This window comes from Camelus bactrianus, chromosome 17 (assembly GCF_048773025.1).
Source record: "Camelus bactrianus isolate YW-2024 breed Bactrian camel chromosome 17, ASM4877302v1, whole genome shotgun sequence".
NCBI classification, from domain to species: Eukaryota; Metazoa; Chordata; class Mammalia; order Artiodactyla; family Camelidae; genus Camelus; species Camelus bactrianus.
The window spans coordinates 46,536,917-46,557,866 of record NC_133555.1 but is presented as its reverse complement, the minus strand read 5'-3'; the positions used below and the strand labels follow the sequence as shown (position 1 = coordinate 46,557,866).

At 48.1% G+C, this 20,950-nt stretch overlaps 1 protein-coding gene across 1 annotated transcript in view; it reads left to right on the top strand.

The window, feature by feature from the left end:
- TGFBR2 (transforming growth factor beta receptor 2) overlaps positions 1-20,950 on the top strand; it is a 54,115-nt gene that overhangs the window by 5,894 nt on the left and 27,271 nt on the right. Inside the window, exons 2-3 of the mRNA XM_074345360.1 lie at positions 18,797-18,965; positions 20,410-20,600. Of these exons, the coding sequence (XP_074201461.1) occupies positions 18,797-18,965; positions 20,410-20,600 (360 nt within the window). The remainder of the gene's footprint in view (positions 1-18,796; positions 18,966-20,409; positions 20,601-20,950) is intronic.

Genomic DNA, 20,950 nt, shown 5'->3' with positions numbered 1-20,950 from the left:
GTTGACTGTATCATATTTTCCCTGGGCTAGAGAGATTGCTCATTAATGAGAAAGCTAAGAGTTTGTCTGTAATCGTAGTGTTGTATTTCCTTGGGGAAATTCAGTTTTTCGTGGCTTGTATTTTCCTGCAGGAAACTGTAGCTCTATTCATTCAACTTCTCTCCGATTTCACTTAGACACTTTTTTTTTTAAACATTTCCCAGGGCCTCGGTTGCATTTCCTCTGTGTGTTGAGAACACGAGGCAAGGTGAAATTTATCTGCATGTTTTCTCCTACGATGGTAAATATTTTGAGTGATCCATGGCTTTCTCAAGCCTTTTTAAGGAAACAAGGATATGAGAACAGTGCAAAGAAGTGAAAAGGCCTTATGAGCCTCTCAAAGGTATAGCATTGTCAAAACGGGGCATTTTAGGGGGCCGGGGGTTTGGCAGAACAAACACGAATGTCTTTGAAGGGAAATACAGAGTCAGGTGCATATTTTCAGCATTTGCTCCAGTAATACTACGGTCCGTGGAAAGGGTTTTTTTTTGTTTTTTTTGTTTGTTTGTTTTTGACATCCTAACTATACTTGGCAAAAAAACCAAAAAAACAAAAAACCAGAAAAAACTTTCCATTGCAACCGACGTCTCACACTGCTTCCTGTTCCATCAAATCCCAACTTATTTATCAGAAGAAATTTAAAATCTTAAAACCTAGACTCTCTTAATCAGACCTTATTTACAATAGGAACCTCGTTACAGGAAATGCATAACCATTTGGTTTCATTTTTGCTCTGAAATTATGCTACCGCAGCGCAAGTCTGAACTCTTCTTTTCTGTCATCTGTAAGGATCTCCTCGTTGGTTTCTGCCCATGGACACCCCTTGCCCCCTTTCCTCTTCCACATACATACACTGCCGTCGGTTAACTGCCTGCCAGGTGTCATGTTGGATAGGCGGCCCCTGCTGGAAACCCTTCCCTGGACCCTCTCCCTGGATCCCAGGTGACTGCATGGTCCTCGCATCCCTTTTGAGGTCGGGGCTGCATCCCTGGCTCCTGGGATGCACAGATGGGACCGAGCATCACTTTGATGACTGCATGTCTGAAGGAGGCCAGCCTCTCCCCCAGCCCCGGTTCTGCCCTGGTGCCTGTCTCAGGCCCTGGTTCCACTCATCTTTTCTGTGTTGTTACCGCTCTGCTCCTTGAAGCTTTCTCATTCTCTCCTCATGGCCTCCAACACCTTCGCTCCTTTGAAAGAAGGCCTGGCCAAACCCCACTTCTTCTGTTGGGTCTGCAGTCAGACTTCCTGTGTTTGTCCCCTGGCTCTCTCTCCGATGGCCATGGTTGGAAGCTGCCTGGGGATGGATGTGTGTGTGTGTCTTAACTCCCTTCCTGGAAGGAAAGCTCGTTGCGGGAGAGCCATCCGTCTGCTTCCCCCTTGCACTTAGCATGCTAAAAGACTGTTGCTATTGGGAACTCATGATTGCTAAAGGCCAGGGACTCTGCTTGGAAATCCAACATGGGGGTAATAAGGTTTTTTTTTTTTTTTTTTTTTTGGTAGGCTGCTTACGTTTCCCTCAAGTGTGTCATCAAGCGACTTGGTTAGTTATAACCACCTGGAGTGTTGTTTGAGAGATCCACGGGCTCGTGGGAAACTGCGGACGGTCTGATCACTCTTTACAGTAGAGGGTTCCTCTCGGTCTTCAACCTTTAGCTTCTGTGAATTTGGGGGAGCTGCCATCCGTGGGTGTTGCCGGCTGTTGTTTTTCCATCCATCAGTCTGCCTTTGATTCATTTATCAGCTTGTGGGACTCTTGTGTAGAGGGCCCAACCTGTGATGACTGTCGAGCCCAGAAAAAGTCATAAAGTAAATCGTACTATCTGACTATCTGACTTAGGACCTTTTTTTTTTTTTTTTTTTTTTTTGCCAGTCCTGCCTTTCATTTTGTGACTCATAGGTTATTTCCTGTGTTGGAAAGCTTGGAGAAGGGGCAGTTGAGTGGAGGGGTGCTGGTGCAGTGGAGAGGGGCTGAAGGCCTTCTACCTGCTGGACGGAAACCATCTCATATGCTTAGGGGGCCTCCATCCTCATGGTCTCCACAGGCCCCAGCAGGGCCGGCCGGGGTTGAGGTGCGTTCCGGGCACCGGTGCGCGTGTGGTTCCTGGACCAGCGTAGCTTCCAGACACGTCTCCTGCCTCCCTTCCAGCTGAGTCATCACCCATGAACCCTTCTCGATGGAAATTCTGGAGCAACCTCAGACTTCATAAAATCACATAGATGTGGACTAGCTATGCCCTATCTGCTGTATCGATGGGGTAAAAGGAGGTCAAAGAAGAAATGTGTGTCTCAATATCCTGTGGCACTTACTACAAATAGAATGGCTTTTCATTTGATGTGCCATCGGTTAGCTTTCAAAACTGCCGAGAACATCAGTCTTCCAAGATTTCGATGAGGCTGTTGGTGAGGATGTTTGTGGCAATTATATAATCACTTACATTTATTCAGCACTTAGAGAAGCATTTTGCCAAACTCAAAAGTGTTTCCTATTACCAGTTTATAAATGAGATGCGTATAGTATCTTCAAGGCACAGGAGGGAATCTAATTTCTTAAGTTCAATATTGACTTGTGGAATAACTCTTGGAGCCACAATCACCTTTCACCCCGTCGGCTCTAAGCCTGTAACTTGTGTGGAGTCCGGCAGTGGACTGGATGCTAGATGCCTGGTGATCTGCCCGTCAAAACAGTTCTGTTCTTCCCTGTATATCTTTATTTATACACTTATCTTTAAATTCTGGAAAAGGAAGCCCCAAACAATCCCTGACCTCTGATACCATGTACTGTTTTGATTAGAACCCGTAGTCTAAAATAATTTATGTTCAGGAGAGTTTTCAGAGGAAGCCCCTGAAAAATCTTGGCAAAGTCTGATCAGTGCGGCGTCTCTTCTCGTCCACCCCCCTCCCCCTCCCGAGTCACGCCGGGCGGCCAGAGATGCAGTCCTGGTTGGTCCCTGATGGGAGTGTGTGGTTGAGGGCCGTGCTGGTTGACAACCACATACGCCTCCGGACACTGTGAGCTTGGGTGCAGTGGGAGGGCCTGATTTCAGTGAACCTTTCTGCCCACAGCCCTCTTTGGTGCCGGTCTCCTGGGGACATAGAAAACATCTTTCATTGTTCAAACAGCTGTTCCATGAAAATCAAAAGCACAGCAAACGTTGGAAGAATAGTCACTCGCTGACTTGTCGAGGCAGATGGAAAACCAGTGCCAGGGAAACAGAAAACAGAAGTGATCTGAATAACTGCGCTGTCAGTAAGACTGACAGGGGGAGAGGACCAGTGGGAAACATCTCGTCTGATCACTCTGAAGAAGATACATTGACCACGTGTGGCTACAGTCGTCTTTTAATAGAGGGCGTTGTGACCTGTGGAACACGCTCACTTGCATGGCACGTGGCACCTCAGAAGCAGCCCTCTGAGGTGGGTGTAGTTGTCCCATTGGACAGACGTGGGGCTGGAGACCCAGAGAGACGAAACCACATGGGGCACCACAGAGTGTCACCAATTTGTCTTTTCATCGCTCAGCCACTTTCAGTCACTGTATTCCGTCACTGCTTACTTTCTAAGTAAATATAAGATCAAAACTCGGGTCCAGTCATGCTTTTCCGTTTCTGTAGCTGAACTGTAGAAGCGGGGATGGAGGGGTTGGCATCAGAGGCCTTGTTCTTTGCCTCGAACCTGAGAAGCCGCGTTTAGGAGAATTCCCGCCTGTGAGCCATCTCTCTGAGGGTTTTGGTCCACCAGTCTTACTGGAGTTCGGCCTGTGTCATGAGTCATTTCTCTCTTTCCCCTTCTCTTGTGGGGACAGTTTCTCTTTTTAATACTGTGCGGTCTGCCTTTCCTGAGGGTTATGTCACCACTGTCACAGTGAGACGTCGCCATTTCTAAAAGCCAGTGGCACTCACTCCAGTCCTGTAGGTTTGCTCCTTCCCAGAGCTCTGAGGTGCCAAATATACTCAGGGGCATGGGTGTCATTACGGAGGAAGGACGCATCTTCCCCAGACAGGCTCAGAGGTCAAGGACCATCTGGGATGTCCTTCTTAAAGATGAACATCTGGGGGGAGGGTATAGCTCAAGTGGTAGAATGTGTGCTTAGCATGCACGAGGTCCTGGGTTCAATCCCCAGTACCTCCTCCAAAAGTAACTAAATAAATAAACCTTTCCCAAAAAGAAAAAAGAAAAGACCAACGTCAATCCGGAGGGAGGGCAGAACTTGCTTTGACGGGCAGAACATGAGTCACATGGACATCGAATCCTTAGTCAAAGTGCTTTGCTATGATAGAAGTTATACCTTGAGGAGTCGCCAGGTCCGTTCGGGTGACTGTGGCATCGTCAAAGGCTGCGGTGAAGGATGACCCCGAGGAGAGGATGCTGGGTTCGGGCTGGCAGCACACACAGCTCGTGTCTGGTCCAGCCTCCTGCAGCTTGGTCTGCGTAAGTGTTGCTTCCCCACCACCTGAAAGGAGAAGTTGAGTTGTGATGTCGTTTTACTTCATTTTGGTTAAGGAAATGCATTAAAGCGGCACCTCATCGCCATCCGTGACAGGGACCTCTTTCTCCTGCACCGCATCCATCCACAGTCATCCACAAATGTTTCCTGGAACGGATGAGCTTCTGTAAATAACGACTGGGTTCATGGATTTATATTGTAATTGGAGAGATGATCTTCAAACTGCAATACATTTCAGGGTTACCTTTTTATGCACTTTCTCTTTAAAGGGGACTTTATAGTAAATCCTCTGGAGTACTACCTTTTATATAATCCTTTAAAAACTTGTAATTCTTACATACTGATTCCTCTTAAGGCAAATGTAATGGTACTAAGGAAAATAGTCAAATTTTGAACGTTTCAGAAATGGTCTTCTCTGGGACCTGGTATCTAGATGGTGCTGAATATATATTTGGGTTTAATCGAATAAAAAAGAAAAATATCACAAAGAACAGGAAGAGAAATTAAGTTGCAGGGATGTGTTGACTTACAACGAACCCTTTTTCTGCGTGTTTTTATCTGCTTAGCTTTGTGCTTTTCTTAAGGAAAAGCTTATCTACGACCGTTAACTCTGACCAAAGGAACTGTGTATCTTGTTAACTTCTGGGCCAGTTTATCTGAAGGGAGATACACTTTCTCACATTTGTCTCCTTGAACTTACTATTCATCTTGCTTCACGGGGTCAAAACACTTTAGAAATTCAGCGTTCACAGGAAACCTGCGGCTCAGATCTTTCAAACAGACCTTCCTTTCAGTTTATTGTCCCCCGGGTGATTGGCAGAGGATTTCCACCCTTTAAAATGATAGGAACTTGTAAAATCTGTACTTAAAAAATTAATCTCAAAATGGTCTTTCTGGAAGAATGTGCAAAATAACCTAATGCCTTGGAGCCATTTCTGTTTATGATCCCTGCCTCATCCCAGAACCATTTCTTATGAGTCACATAAGAAGATGACTTGGGTTGGACTTGACCCTACCTGTGTACACTTATAATAAGGTTCAGTTATAATGCAGTCTTTGATCTTCCCAACAGCAGGCGAAGTTGAGAACCATGGCTTGCAGGCCTGCCCACCTCTGTCCAGTACTCAGGCCCCCATCTCTAACCCCTAAGTGTGTCCCTGCCGAATTCTTCACTCCATATAGAATCAGTCCTTCTTGAATGGTATTTGTTTTTAAGTCTGGCTGCCATTAGAATCATTCAGGGAGTTTTTAAAACAATCCCAATGCCTGAGCCAAACCCATAAGAGTTCTGATTCATTTGCCCTGGGGGTAGGGCCTTGGCATCAAATATTGTTTCAAAAGATCCCCAGGTGATTCTCCTGCAGAATCCAGGTTGAAAAACGCTCCTGTAACCTAACCCAGGTGGGTTACAAATGGAGAATCTGACCAGGGTACTCCCTTGATGTCCTCCAGCAAAGACATTGTCATCTTTTAGGTACCATTTGTAGGAGAATCAAAATCCCTTTACTTCTGGAAACTCACCTGCAGAGCAGGGTAGATCCAGGCCTCTGTAAAAGCCCACCTCACAATCAAGTCGCTTAAAAGTCAAGGCCAAAGGAGAACAGTGCTGTGGGTCAGGTTGGAGGTCGGAGACTCTTCAAAGGAAGAAACAGTTGACTTGGTTCTGAAAGGCTGGACACGACTCCAGGGTACCACTGACCGCTTGTTAGCCAAGGTTAGACTTCTGCACTCGCTTCAAGGAAGCAGAGGGGAGCTGGAAAGATGCCTGCCTGCGATGTATGCCTACCGACCACACAGAGGCTGGGCTCCAGCTCTCCTGACCGCAGCCCCATGGGCCATCAGCCTGCTAACCGCCCTGGGGCCTCTGCTTCTGGACAGCGCCGGGCACTGGACATCCTTGGAGAGGCCATGCTCTGAGTCCTTCTCCTGGTCACAGTCAACCTCAGGCTGCTGGCAGAGATGCTGAACTCTTCCTGGGGCCTGGGCGGGCCCCCTTGGGGGTGGTCCCTTGGCCTTGCGAGGTTAGATCCTGTGGGGAGGTAGAAATGCTGGGGGTGGGGAAGGCTGAAGGAGTTAACATACCAAAGGGTTTCTGACCAGGGGTTTGTTCAGCAGCAAGGGAGTCAGGTTCTGGGAGCCCTGAATACCAGCCCATGTAGCTTAGGCTTAATGCTCGAGTTGCTGGCACATTGTAAATAGGGGCATGACATCTTAAAGCCATTGCAAAGCCCACCCCCACCCCTGTCTCTCATCTTTGCTTCCCTCTTTTTACAAGGATAGACACACATCTCTTTTACGTTGGACTCCAAAGAAACGGAGCCGGTCTGCACCCCCATTGGTGTTGGTAAAAATATTAGCCTGAGATGGGTAAGAGACAGAAATGCAGAGTCAGAATGTGCTTTCTCGATCACCTCCGGGGCCATCAGCGTTCTTACACATCTTGGCCTTCCCTCCATCGCTGGGGAGGTTTTATGAATAAGATTATTTGAGTGGAGGGGAGGGGGCAAAAGTTCGCTGCCTTGAAGAACTTGCCCAAGAAGTCTTCTTAAGAACCAGAAAGCGGAGGAGGGTATAGCTCAGTGATAGAGTCATGCCCAGCATGCATGAGGTCCTGGGTTCAGTCCCCAGTACCTCCTCTAAGAATAAATAAATACTAAGTAAACCTAATTACCTCCCCCCACTAAAAAAAAAAAAAAAAGTGGGGGAGGGTATAGCTCCATGGTAGAGTGCATGCCTAACATGCACGAGGTCCTGGGTTCAATCTCCAGTACCTCCATTAAAAGAAATAAATTGATACACATAATTACCTCCCCCCTAAAAAAAAAACGCATAAAAAAGAACCAGAAAGTGTTGTAGTTTGACTTCCTAGTGGCAGGTAATACAGAACCTTTCAAAGCTGAAGTTAAAGTATTCCACCCTTGGCCCCAGTGGGGAATGGAATTTCAGTTTGCTCATGTGACCGCTGCTCATCGGTGGAGGCGGCCGGCTGGATTCCAGTACAAAGCGAGAAGGCGCGCAACTCCGGGACTTTGCGGTTCTCGTTTTTCTGGATTAAAAAGACGGCTGGGATCTGTCGTGACGCTGCCGCAGCCTGTTGACAAGCAGGCAGCTGCATCCTGCGAACGCCGCTTTCTCTTGCCGGCGTTAGTGGGGCTGTCAGGCCCGGGGGAGCGCCACTGACTTTTCACTCCTCAGAAGATGGCATCATACCGCTCACAACGACTGAGCTCCCCGGAGCCCTCTGGGCTGCCTCCTGCAAGTAACAGTGAGGTCCTGACAGCCCTGAGTGATGTCCAGGAAGGGCAGAGACCATCTCCCTCTCTCCTCCCACCACGCTGGGACAAAACACGCACAGCTGCCCCGTCTAAGGGCAGATTCTCAGATTTCGTTTCAGATTTCCTACCCTTTGTTGTCCTTTCTTGAAGCCCGAACAAAGCTTGACACTTGCTTCTCTTTTGTTCCACTTCCTCCGCTTGAACCAGCGTGAAGGGGGAGGTTTCAGAGCGTGCGGTGTTGTCTTAGACACCAGAGTGAATCTGAGCATGCCTTTTTGTCCGTCATCTGATGCCAACGAGAAGAAGGTGGCTGGGCTGCTGCTAGCCCAGTCAGAGCCTCTCCCAGCCCTTCTGGAAATGGATCCCTGTTGACATGAGGCTGAGACCACACTCTGCATGCTTTCTACTTCCATTTCCTTAAAATTGACTGTATTTCTTTCCCTTAGTTTGCATTTTGGGGAGAACCCACCGTAAATAGATGGCAGGAGCTTGATTCTGAGTTGTGGCCTCTGCCGAGGTGGGCAGGCATTTATTGAGCTCCTATTTTAATGTGGCCAGCCCTGGGCTGAGGCTGTCCGTCCCGGAACAGAACAGACAGAACAGTCCTGCCCTCACGGAGCCTACAGCCTCCGCCTGCCAACCTCGGCGAGTTCCTTAAACATTCTCTCCTCTGGAGAATGAGAACCACCCGACCCATCTTTCATGACCGTTTGTCATGACACATCATCCAGGCATCGACGGAGCGAAAGGATGCTTTTGTGTAACCATACCTGCTAACATTACTGTCGTTATTACATTCACCTGAGCCCAGAGAATGGCTTTGGAGTCAACACACATGTGTCTAATGTGGAAAGTCATTGCTTTCCATGGCTACAGTAAAAATCTCTGCTCTAAATCAGAATTTCCTCCACACGCCCCGTGAAGTTAGAGGAAATGCCTCTAGGGTCTGAATGGAAAGTGACCCTCCGTCACCTGACATAATTTTCCTTCCTTCCTACCTCGTGAGGCACAGATGACACTGTTTTGTTCTTGCAAGACTGGTCAACTGCAGTGATTGGGTTTAAATCTGGGTGTTCACGGGTCGGGGGTGGGGTGGTACTTAAACAGCATGCTGGGAAGCTGCAAAGAGTGGATTTCTCAGTAAGTAGAGAAAAAAAAATCGAATCGTTTTCTTACAAACTGCAGCATAGCATCTCCTGTTTAACTTGGGCTGCCAGGTCAGGGCTGGGACGGGTCTGAATTATTCAGCTTTCATGACTTTGGGCGGCGGTGGAATTGGAATTGAGAATATTTTCCGAAATGAAACGGGTCTTAAAGAGCATGGGGTTCAGCCCAGTCTTTGTTCAGAGGAGGGCTGAGTAATTACCTGGGAGCTCACTGTCTGTCCAGAACCTTCCCTGCGGCTGGCTGGGAATTCCCCTCCAGGACCACTCGGATAGTAGACCATCCTGAAGTTTTACGTGAGTCAGTGGCCTCAAGGAGAAGTTAAGGAATATTGCTTCCCATGTATCTCAGTGGCACAGAACCCGTCTTGCCTAGGTGCTTTAAAAACCTAGTAAAATGTTGCTAGTATTTTTCTCCAGTTCTCTCATCAGCTGTGAATTCAAGTGTCCCTGAGAAAGAAAGCCACGGAACCTTATTTCAGCCGGTTAGAATTCCATAATCTTAAGGTGCCTCATTGCCTCCCCATCTGTGTGTGTCAAACCCTCATTTTATTATTATTTTTATTATTATCATCATCATCATTATCATTATCATCATCCTATGCAGATCTGATTTCTAAAGTAGAAAGTTTTCCTTTTTCTTGAACCTAAGTTTGAGTATGCGTATTCAAGAAGCAAATGCATATTGGAAAAATATCCAGATTAGTGAATCACGAGTTTTTACAGTCCAACTGAACCTCTAAAGTTGGAAGAGACAATCGAATAGATGTGTCAAATACTCATTAATGGTAAACATTCAGATGGCCGCGGGGCCCGGGCAGCGGGGAGTGGCAGGGATGGGGCAAACGTAGGGGTGCTTGTGCCACCACCCCTCACCTCCAGCTAACTGTTGTCATGGGATAATGACACAGTTGCCAAATATTTTATTTTCTTAAGTGGAGTTGGAAATCCAGCTTTTCGTGTGAAATATCCTAATTGGAAAACTTGGCTCACATTTTGAAAAGAGTTTAAGCCAAGCAGAATACACCTGTGGGCCCGCCCTCGCCCCTGTCCACCCCCGCAGCATCTCTCATCCTGGTCCCCACCCGGGTTACTTGGTGGCCAGAAACCAAGCTTTTTGGACTCACCATTTAACGGAGTATCTCCCTTGAGTGCAGGAGTATTTCCAGCCCTTTTCCAGATCACAAATATGGGAATCTTCTGCTTGGACCGTCATCTTCACATCCTTCCTTAAACTGTAATTGAAAAACCTTTCCGGCACGGTGCATGCGTGCGGATGCTGTGGCAGATTTGGAAAGACAGGTGGGGAAAAGCCTCCGCAGAGAGATTAATAATTGACAAGCCCGATCTCACCGGAAACTGATATTCAGACCAAACTTCTTGCTCAGTTGAAGCCAACATTTCATTCCACGTGCCTATTTTTCTGATTCTCTAATAGCTGCTACCTTAAAAAAAAAAAAAAAAAAAAGCCCTTCTTACTGGATTTTGAGTTCGTTTTGCCGTGTTGTGTTCAGCGGCCTGAGCACTGTGAGTTAAAGCAGTGTTTGAACCCTGAATGAGTACCTTACTGAAAAAGGGCATCTTCAGGTAGACCTTTTCCATGTCCAGAGTTCTTTTGAGAAAAAAAAATCATTTTTGTATGTGTTCCTTTATTTCCTATAAGATGGCAAGCATCTTGAAAAAAGAACCATGCCCTATCCTGCCCAACCTTTCCATAAAGGGCTAATTTGAAGGCTCTTTCAGAGCAGATAAATGAGGCATGTTTGTTTCTGCTGGCTAATTTTTCCGGTGAGTAACAGACGATTTTAGCGGAATTGGCACACGATTGCGCTTCATAAATCGTGGGCTCATTATCCTGCCGCTATCAGACTATTTACCAGCCTTGTTTTGACTGTCACTAAGAGAGTTCGTTAATCGTCTTTTATTTTCAATAATCTCTGGGTTATTCTCCTGGTTGCTACAGTATACCATCCAAGTCATACCGAAGACGGAGGGAGAATTGTTTTCTCAGTTACTGTTACTTTATGTGAAGGGCCAACCTGAACGCACTTGCTGGCAAGATGGTGATGGTTTTGTTGGTCTGTGAGATAGTGCCACGGTCCACTCCTTCACTTGATGCCCCACCTGCATGGATGTGGCTTGACTTTTTTTTTTTCACCTTATTTCCTCTTTTCCTCAGCCCCAGCCCCTACTTGCTCTTGATTTGGGGCTCGTTTCAAAGATGCCACGGTTAGGATTTGCCAGATGCAGGCTCTGTTGAAATCAGCTTTTTCAGTGATAACCTAAAATTGGCAGTGTGGGCGGTGGTATTTGTCGCCAGCCACTCACCTCTGCCCAGCTCTCAGAAGGGTGTTGATCCTTGAGATCCCGATTAAAGAAGGAAGGGGGCTGAGAGAGAGGCAAGGTTTCCAGCTCTTCGGATGTGACAGCGGTGCTGGTGTCTGACACTTGGCCTTTGGCAGCAGAAGAGTATTTCCACCTGCAAGAGTCATTTTAAATGTTTGAGTTTTGTCACCTGATATGTGACCTGATTCTGGGATATATATCAAAGGCGAAAAAAGTCAAATTCAGCAAGTGTTGGGAGAATGCAAGCTACACTTCATTCCTTAAATGATCCAAAAAATTCAAGGATAAGCAAGAAAACAGAGCGTGCATGTTTGGGGGTTATTTGGCGTTACTGGGGCAGGGGGATGTTAAATAGGGAAGACTGCAGTTGAAACTCCAGTTCAGTCGTTTCATGTTTGTCCCTGGAAAAAGCCAATTACTTTTCCATTCAGCTGCCGCTGGTTTTATACTATATAGAGCTCCTTTACAATTTCCTTGTAAATCAAAATTTAAAAATCCTAGTTTAAAGGCACAATCAAGTTTTCAACTTAAAGTACTCTATGGAATTAATTCCTTCCAAATATCCCTCAATCTCTAAATTTACTTGTTTGGTGAATACAAATTTACATTTATACGGTTTTCTTAAAACCATTCATAGTGAACTCTTAAACTTATGAGCCAAAAAAGCTTAAAAAATAAAGAAAACAGAAAGAAAGAAAGCCTCAAAGTTACATTTCTTCAGTTGAACAAGTCAAAGACTCACATACACACACCCCCTCTCCAGTGCATTCACAGTTACCTACATAACAATGAATTTAGGTTGGTGCTTTATTAAGGTGATCTACAACCATCCGGAATCAGTGGTTTATTCTCCAGCCCTTGAGTTTTAGTTTTTAAACCAGGCGTTGAGTTTCTTCAGGGCATTTTTAGAATAGAATATTCCTGTTACGAGACCAGGCTGCCAGAGTGGGGTCCTGTTCCTGCCTCTTGTGAATCCAGTTCTGGCTGAGCCATCCTATGAACAGTGTCCACACCTGGGACATCCGTGTACCTCTCCACCGTTCTGTCTGGAACACAGAGGATGCATGTCTGTTGAATGATTCTCTGTCTTCAGAGATCCAGCCCCTAGAAGGTCGGGATCCCTGGTTCTGCTCGACGTCTCCTGGTCTGAGCTCCGTTCCCCACCCAGAGAGCCTGTCTGTCCTGTGCCTCTCCAAACCACCCATCCTTCAAGGACAAACTCCCCCATGAACCTGAGTACTCCTGGTTCAGCACTCTAACTTTTTCTGACCTCATGCTTGCACAGACAGCAAGTTGGGAGCATTTGACAATCTTGCCTCTTGATCTAGAATGCAAGCCCCTGGAGGGCAGGGACCCACCCAATACTTGTTTTACGTCTCTTGCTGTGTGGAGAATATTACAGAGACCTGATAAATCCCTAATGGTTGACCACGTGGTTGGCAGTTTCAGTGTGGACAGATATCTGTCTTTTCTTACTAGGTTTTTGACCACCACTAAGAATGATTTCCCTGCCATTTCAAAGAGATTTTAGGGTATAGATGAGGTCATGCCTGGAAGGTTTTTAAAGAGTATTATTATTGCAAAAATATTTGCATGAAAGAAAAAAAAAAAGGATGCCTTCAGGCCAGTGTCTTGGTTTCTTTCCTGTGCACACTCTGGCCTCCCAGTTATCTTAGTGGTTTCTCCAGTACTGATGATCCTGGTGGCCTTGGGTGACGGTTGTTTTAGGGAGGGACTGCCCCTCCTCTCCAGCTTTCAATATAACCTATAATTACTTAGGGGATGAGGGTTAAAATACAATAGTAAAACTAAAAAATAAGGTTTTGCCTTGTGTTAGAAGTTCTGAGGATGCAATCAATAGATGTTCAGAGAGGGGAAATCTTCCTAAACTGTCTTCGACTTAATCACGAGATCTGTTTTGTTCATCTGTTTGGTTACAGCCATTGGCCAAAGTTTCTGACTTGCTCATGAAAGCCTGTCTGAAAGAAAGCCTTTCTTTCGTGAAGGGTCTCACGAGGTGGTTTGACTCGCTGCTTTGTCCAGGGCGGGAGGGTGCTTGTGAGAGGCCAGCAGACTCATCCCACCTGGTCGTGGGGGCCCCGGGCGCCTGTGCCAGCACCACAGACCCCGGCGGCCGGCTGCCAGGTGGGTGTCACTGTGTCCGACTCTGAAATGCCAACTGCAAATGAAAAACCTTTCAGAGAACAAGTCCTTCTGCTCTGAGCCCATGTGGTGATCAGAGCCTCTGGGCCCATGATCATTTACGAGGCCAGGCTGAAGAAAAGAGCAGATGGAAATAACTGGAAGATGAGATGTGCCTGGGGGGGGGGGGCTTAATTTTGCTCGACCCGGAAAGAGTGGAGGAAGGGCCATCACAGCCAGCCATACGCGGGGTTCTCCCCAGACGTCCTGCTCTGAGCGTGAACAGAGGCGCAGTCCTACCCCGATGGTACCTGTGAGCGCTGGGCTCGGCTCTGAGTGCCCCGGTCTTTCATCAGGCACGAATCCGGGTGCCGCCGTGAACGTACGTGGCAGAGAATCAACAACTACAGTCAGCTGACTTTCAGAAAAGTAGATTATCCTCATCCAATCCATTGGAAGGCCTCCCAAGCAGAAATTGCGGTTTCCCAGAGAAGGAATTCTGCCTCAAAACTGCACCATTGATTCCTGCCTCAATTTCCACCTGCCAACCAGCCCTAGAAATTTCCGACTTGCCCGCCTCACAAGTGTATGAGCCAATACACACACACACACACACACACACACACACACACACACACACACACACACACACACACAGAGCCCATATTCCCAGGGGCTTTCTGTGCTTGTTAATGTCCAAGGAGCCGTGTCCTGAGTCCCAGTGAGTTCTGTCCACCAGTCGCCATGCGTTCCTCTTTGAGATGCTGCACTTGGTTATATCAGCTTTAAGGATCCTGCTGTGAAGGACATCGCACTATAAGCAAGACATCCACAGGCTTTTGTGGAATAAATGCAGTCCTAAGTGCCCCCGAAACGTACCACACAGTGACGGTAGACGGATGCGTGAATTCAAAGACAGGCCAGTGCCTTCCTGGCAAAGTGTCTGGGGCTATTTCTGGAATTTTGAGGTTTCACCTAATAGTTCAGCTCATGTAGACACCACTCCAAAGGTACGGACTGACAGGCTGCATGCAAGATCCATCCGATTTATCTGGAGTAAGGCTGAACCTTACTCGGCTGCTCCTCATTGACTTTCAAGGGCGACAGCCCTGTTCCAGAAATAGACACAACTGAACACGTCCTTGGTTCATCTTCTCAAGACCTGGGACCTGTCTCTAGGCAGCGAGTTTGGGGGAAACGAGCCCTCAAATGAGGAAGGCGGTATGATTTAGACTGAAGGGCTTGCTCTTACCCTGGGTCTGTTTGAAGAGAAGGAAGTGTGATGGGCCACATGACCCTGTCATATGCGGAATGAGAACAGGCAGTCCCTGCCCACTTCCTTCGCTGGCTGGCTTTCTAGGCGAGAGAGCGTCTCATTCTGGAGCACGTGATGACGAGCTAATGTACCTACTCTGGGGAGAAAATCCTCTGAGGCAGCGGGCTGCTCCCAGAGGGTCCCTAGTTCGTAAAATACACCTTCATATGAGAGGATCTTAACTGAAGACACTGGGGAGCAGCGTTCTCAGACCAGCACTGGAAGGAATTTGCAAGTCGGTAGGGTTTGCTGTAGAGTTAATCAGGAGGCTTTCGCTGTGTTGTTGCTTGAAGTAACAACTTCATCCCTGACTAGGCACACGTATCTTCACTCCTTTGACCTCACAAGCATTAAGTGTGAGACATAAGTGTTGTTTGCTTCTTGAGATCACGACAGTAACCTCTGGGGCTGCACAGAGGCAGTTGTACATGGAATGAATGACCATCTCCACCCTCCGCCCCGCTGGCCGGCCCTGCGCCCCACTCTGATCAGGTGAGAGCTGTCCTGCAGGTCCTCAGTGGGCTCTGCGATGGGATTCTTTGCCTGGGGCTCAGGGGCCATCAGGGAATCTGTGAGCCAGCCCGCTGGATGGATGAGCACAGGTGTGTATGCATTTCTCTCTGCCCCTCACCCTAGAGGGGGCTCAGAACGCTTTTATCAGAATTAGGTGACCCCTCCCCAACAAAGGTGGAGGGGGCTTTCCCACCAATGCACGTGTTCGCCGAGGACAGCACTGGCCTCAAGCGGAGGGATGTGAGTTGCTGGCAAAATTGACCAGGTGGGGAGCCTCCTGAGGTCAGCTCGCAGGGAGTGGCTGGCGGGGCTGGGGGAATGGGAGTGTAAGCCTGTGTAAAGGCTTTTGAATTTTTCAAATTCAAATTAAAGAGCTGATCAAGCGCAAAAGTTTGCTCACCTTGGCTGTGGTAGTTTTTGCTTTAACGAAGGAAAAAATGAGGCCCCCCTGGCTGGGTTAACTTGCATACAGTGGGTGCTTAATATGTACACGCTCCCGTTGCACGCCGCCTCCTCTCTCCACATGCCTGTGCCTCCAACTATGAAGTGAAGTTGGCCTTTTGCCTTTTCCCCAGAATCTGGTGGAGCGATTTCTCGCTCCGGCCTCACTGTCGGGCAGCAAGGCTGTGCACCCGTGTGTCCGGCTGCCATCGGAGGGGTCATCGGAGGGGTCCCGGAATCATGTAGCCTGCTGGCCCCTCTCTTCTTCTTTCCTTTATTCTTTCTTTCTTCCTTCCTTTTTTCTTCTTCCTTTTTTTTTTTTTTTTTTTTTTTTTCTGTTTGGCTATCTTTTTTGTGTCTTCCCTGATTGGGTTTTGCAGGCATCAGATCTAAAGCACTTACACTCGTCAACACATCTGTGGCTGCCACACCGCGTCCAGCCCCCGTCACAGCTGTCTTTTCCCTCTCCCGTCACTCCTGACTCCACTCCTTTTCTCACACTTTGTTTTTAGCTTCTGTTAGAAGAGGATCTGCCAGCCCAGGGAAGCTCCTTTCCATCTGCGGTGTCAGAGCACGCATCACATGGCTTGAGGTGCATGTCCTTCACAAGGAGACGTCTCCCAGCTTGACTGGGGGGCTACCCCGTCACTGTCCCATAAGTCATCTGTGTGTTTGTGCATGCAGCGCCCGGGGGGGGAGGGAGGGCGATTTTTTGTTGTTTACTTTGTGCCAGTGATGTTGTTTCACACTGTCTCCAAGTCAGCATCTCAGCCTTGATTGCACCTTGAGAATCATCTGGGCAGCTTCTGAAAACCCTGGTGTTCAGGCCACCCTCCAGGACAATTAAATCAGCATGTTGGGATGGCTGCTTCACGGCTTTTTTTAAAGCTCCTTAGGTATTGGATTCCAACATGCCCCCAAAGTTGATAACCACTATTATAGGCTAAAATCCTAAAATGCGGGAAGGCAGAATTCCACATCATGGAGGCTTGGTTTTATATTTAAGAACAACAAAGCTTTCTAACCAGCAAATAGTTTGTCTGAAACTAAACAGAACATGGCCTAGTTTTCAGTTTTGTTTTTTGCTTTGCCATGTCTTCTAGGGAAGCCTGAAGGGTTAACTTAGCTGGTTCATACATGGATCCAAATCTAACCATTGTCGAAGATATAGATATATATACTCATTGTTGTGTTGGTCTCAGATTGAACACAAGATTCAGAGAGCATTGTGGCCTGTGTTTTCAGCTAAGTTTAGAGCTCTGGGTCTGGGAGACGTTGAGAATTTCAAAATAGTTTGTTACCTAAAAATACACTTCCTGAAATGAACTTGAGGCCTAGGAGGGATGAATGGGTTTATTTTTTGCTTCTATATTTAATGTGCCACAAGAAAGCACATCTTAAATTTATGTTTATATTTTTAGAGACCCAGGAAACAGGTGCTGTGCCCAGGCGACAGAGGGCTTTGGGTGGCAAAGTGCCAATGACAGAAACTCAAATTCATGAGCCAGGGCGGCCGTGGGAAGGCGTTGAAACTGTGCATCCAGCTTTAGGCAGGAGGGTGCTTAACACACGAGAGGACGAGGGGGATTTGCTTAGGCCTGGTGGAGGCTGGTCCCTGGGGGGGACACACCTCCTGCCTCCTGATGGCCAGTCTGGTCTAGCGCCACCTGCTGTCCGGGTGCCTAACCTTTCCTAGTCCAGCAGAGAAGTGTCCTGAGTTCATGTTTGTTGGCCAGATACCCAACAGCCTTGTCCTGCTCTCCAGACTCATGCCTGTGGTTACCACCGTGGCCAAAGGAAAAGGATCTCACTGAGGGAGAGGAGTGGGAAGGGGTGTTGCACCTTTTCTGTCACCTTTCGGTGTGTAGCACATGTTCCCAAAGACAGTCTGTCTTCAGTTACGCATGGGTGTGCCTGACTACTGCGTGTATAATCACACCCCCCTGACGAGTGGGAAGAAGGCCTGGACCGTTCCCACCCGGTGCAGAGGCCAAAGATGAACTTCCGTCATCCATTCCTTATGTCTCCGCGAGTCCCCAGTGACGCAGCGCCCACGTTTGGGTGTCTTCTCCGTGACAGCCCCTCTTCCTGGCCCTGGAGGAAACTGGAGACCAGGAGAGAAGGTCTGGTTGAGCATAGTTTTGGTGGCTAGATTAGAGGCCAGGGAGTGATGGAGAGTGTGTGAGCAGAATATAGAACAAAGCTCTCTGCTGGTTCCTTGGGGGCTGCTTTGGGGGGAAGAGGTGACGTTTCACCAGAGACCAGGAAGGGTGACGGCAGGGGAGGGCCTGAGGAAGTCAGGAACTTGGCTTCTTCCAGGAAAGGCCTGTGTGTCCTAAAAGGCAGTGAGCAAGGAGTCAGTTGGAGGGTGGCGGCGGGATGGATGAGGTCAGAGAGGTGGCCCGGGACAGACCTTCAGGCTGAACCTCCTGGGGGTCCCCTGCAGGACCTCAGGCCTTACCCTGTGTGTCCAGGAGACACACATCATCAACTGAGTTCGCTCAAGGCAACCAGGAGACATCAGAGCCAGGCCCTTGCGAAGGAGGTCTGGACAGCTGTGTCGGGGCTGGTGGGGTGGTCAGGGGAGCAACAGCAGAGTCCCACATCACCCCCGGGGCTCCTCCGAGCCGGCAGACCCCATTCCACACGCCCCAGCTCTGCTCCACGTGACCCCCTCTGCCTGTGAGGTGACAACGCCTGCCTGGTTCCCATTCCTCTGTGTCTCTCTGTGTTCTGGGTGGCCCTGCCTTGGTCTGTTTCTGTGTCCATCCACCAGCGAAACTACAATTTCCTTAAGGGCGAGTGTTTCGTGCTCCCAATCCAATGCAGTAGGCCAACCCAGACTGTTTCTGGATTGAAGGAGGAGGCGTTGGTAGAAAGAACGCCGTATGATGCGCACTGACAAAGGCAAGAAGTTGAGCAACCTCCCCAACCCCAGCCACCTCCTCCCCGCCAAGGCCTTCCCTGCACCTTGCACGCGCAGGGGCATCCTAGCGTCTTTCTCCCCATTCGCACACCTGACATCGGGTTCCTCCTCTGAGAAAGCACCAGGTCATCAGGAATTCACGGGCAGCTGCTATGCAGCTGGATAGTCACACATCCCTCTTTTCCCTCCCAGTGAACAGTGACATGCTGGTCACGGACAATAACGGCGCCGTCAAGCTTCCGCAACTGTGTAAGTTCTGCGACGTGCGCGCCTCCACCTGTGACAACCAGAAATCCTGCCTGAGCAACTGCAGCATCACGGCTATCTGCGAGAAGCCGCACGAAGTCTGCGTGGCCGTCTGGTAAGGCTGGCTTTCAGACCTTTCTCTCCCGCTTTGGTAAGTGATCCAGGTCACACGTCTCCACGCCCCAAGCGTCACCTCCCAGCTCAGGTGCCTTCCCTCTCCATCAGTCATCCAGTGTAATCGCTCCAAGTACTCTGCACATTTTCAAATGCACATACACTCCTTTATTATGTACCATAGCTATGTAAATTAAATAGCGGTAGAAATTATTACAGAAGTTAAAATAAGGTGGGAGGGTGCAGCTCAAGTGCTAGAGTGCATGCTTAGCATGCACGAGGTCCTGGGTTCAATCCCCAGTACCTCTGTCAAAAAACCAGATAAATAAATAAACCTAATTGCCTCCCCCGTGCAAAAAAAAAAAAAAGTTACAATAGAAACTGTGTCAAGGATCAGGATGTGCCACTTCCTAGTCATTGACACCCTTTGGGAGCTGGCAGTGATGCCAGGAGCTTTGTTCTTCAGAGGCAAACTCAGTCCCCTTGCATGGAAATGACAGGTGGGCTGTGAGGAGAGGGAAGCCCTTGTCATAAAAGGGAATCAGACGACGACCTGTTCCTTAGAAGCCTTGGCCGAGACATCAACCTCCAATGGGCTGCCTGCTGCATCTTTCTCTGGGAGCAGAGCCATGTCTTTATCTTAGTCCTTCTTCCCTTCCCTCCTGTCTCTCTCTCTCCCTCCCCGATCCCCCCATCTCACCACACACACACAGACACACACACCACACATAACATAATTTATATTATACTATATATAAAACAGATAAACAACAAGTTTATACTGTACAGCACAGGGAATTGTATTCAATACCTTATAGTATCCTATAATGGAAAAGAATATGGAAATGAATATATGTATGTATACACACGACTGAGACATTGTGCTGTACACCAGAAATTGACACATTGTAGTTGACTGTACTTCAATTTAAAAAAAAAAAAGAATAAAATAATGCCATATGCAGCAACATGGATGGACCTGGAAATCGTAAGCCAGAAAGAGAGAAAAATACCATAGGATACCACTTACATGTGGAATCTTAAAAAAAAGACACAAATGAATTTATATACAAAACAGAAACAGACTCACAGATTTAGAAAACAAACTTATGGTCACCAGAAGGGGTGCGAAAGGATAAATTGGGAGTTGGAAATTTTCATATACTAAATACTATGGGGAAAATAACAGGTTTCTACTGTACAGCACAGGGAACTGTGTTCAATATTGTAATAACCTATAATGGGAAAGAATATGAAAAGAAATACATGTGTGTATATGCAAGACTGGGACGTTGTGCTGTACACCAGAAATTGACACATTGTAACTGACCGTACTTCACTCAAAATTTTTTTTAAAAAAAGAAACAGCTGGAGGGAAATACCACTCAGACTGCTTCTCTGTGCAGAGCCCACGCTCACCCACCCCCATCTCTGCCCCACCCCAGGAGAAAGAATGATGAGAACATCACACTAGAGACGGTTTGCCACGACCCCAAGATCGCTTACCATGGCTTTGTTCTCGACGACGCGGCTTCTCCCAAGTGCATCATGAAGGAAAAGAAGGGGTCAGGAGAGACTTTCTTCATGTGTTCCTGTAGCTCCGATGAGTGCAACGACCACATCATCTTCTCTGAAGGTGAGTGCTCTTCTCCGAGGGCCTGGAGCCCGGCTCAGAGCACATCCCTCCATGCGTGGCTGGTGTGGGGGCTGAGCTCTCACTGTGATCGGGAACCGTTCACCCAGCAGAAGGAGGTGCGTAGGGGGTCGCAGGGCTGGCTCCAGTCCGTCTCAGGTGTGGCTCAGGGAGCCCACATTATTGTCATCGAGAAAGTTTTTGTCACCCGGAGCAGTGGTTCTCCAGGTGCATTGCCTAGACCAGCAGCAGGTGGCATCCCCTGAGAACCTGTTAGAGATGCAGATTCCTGGACCCCACTCCAGACTCTTGAGCTCTGGGTGCCCACTCCCTTCCTTAACTGAAGTGCAGGT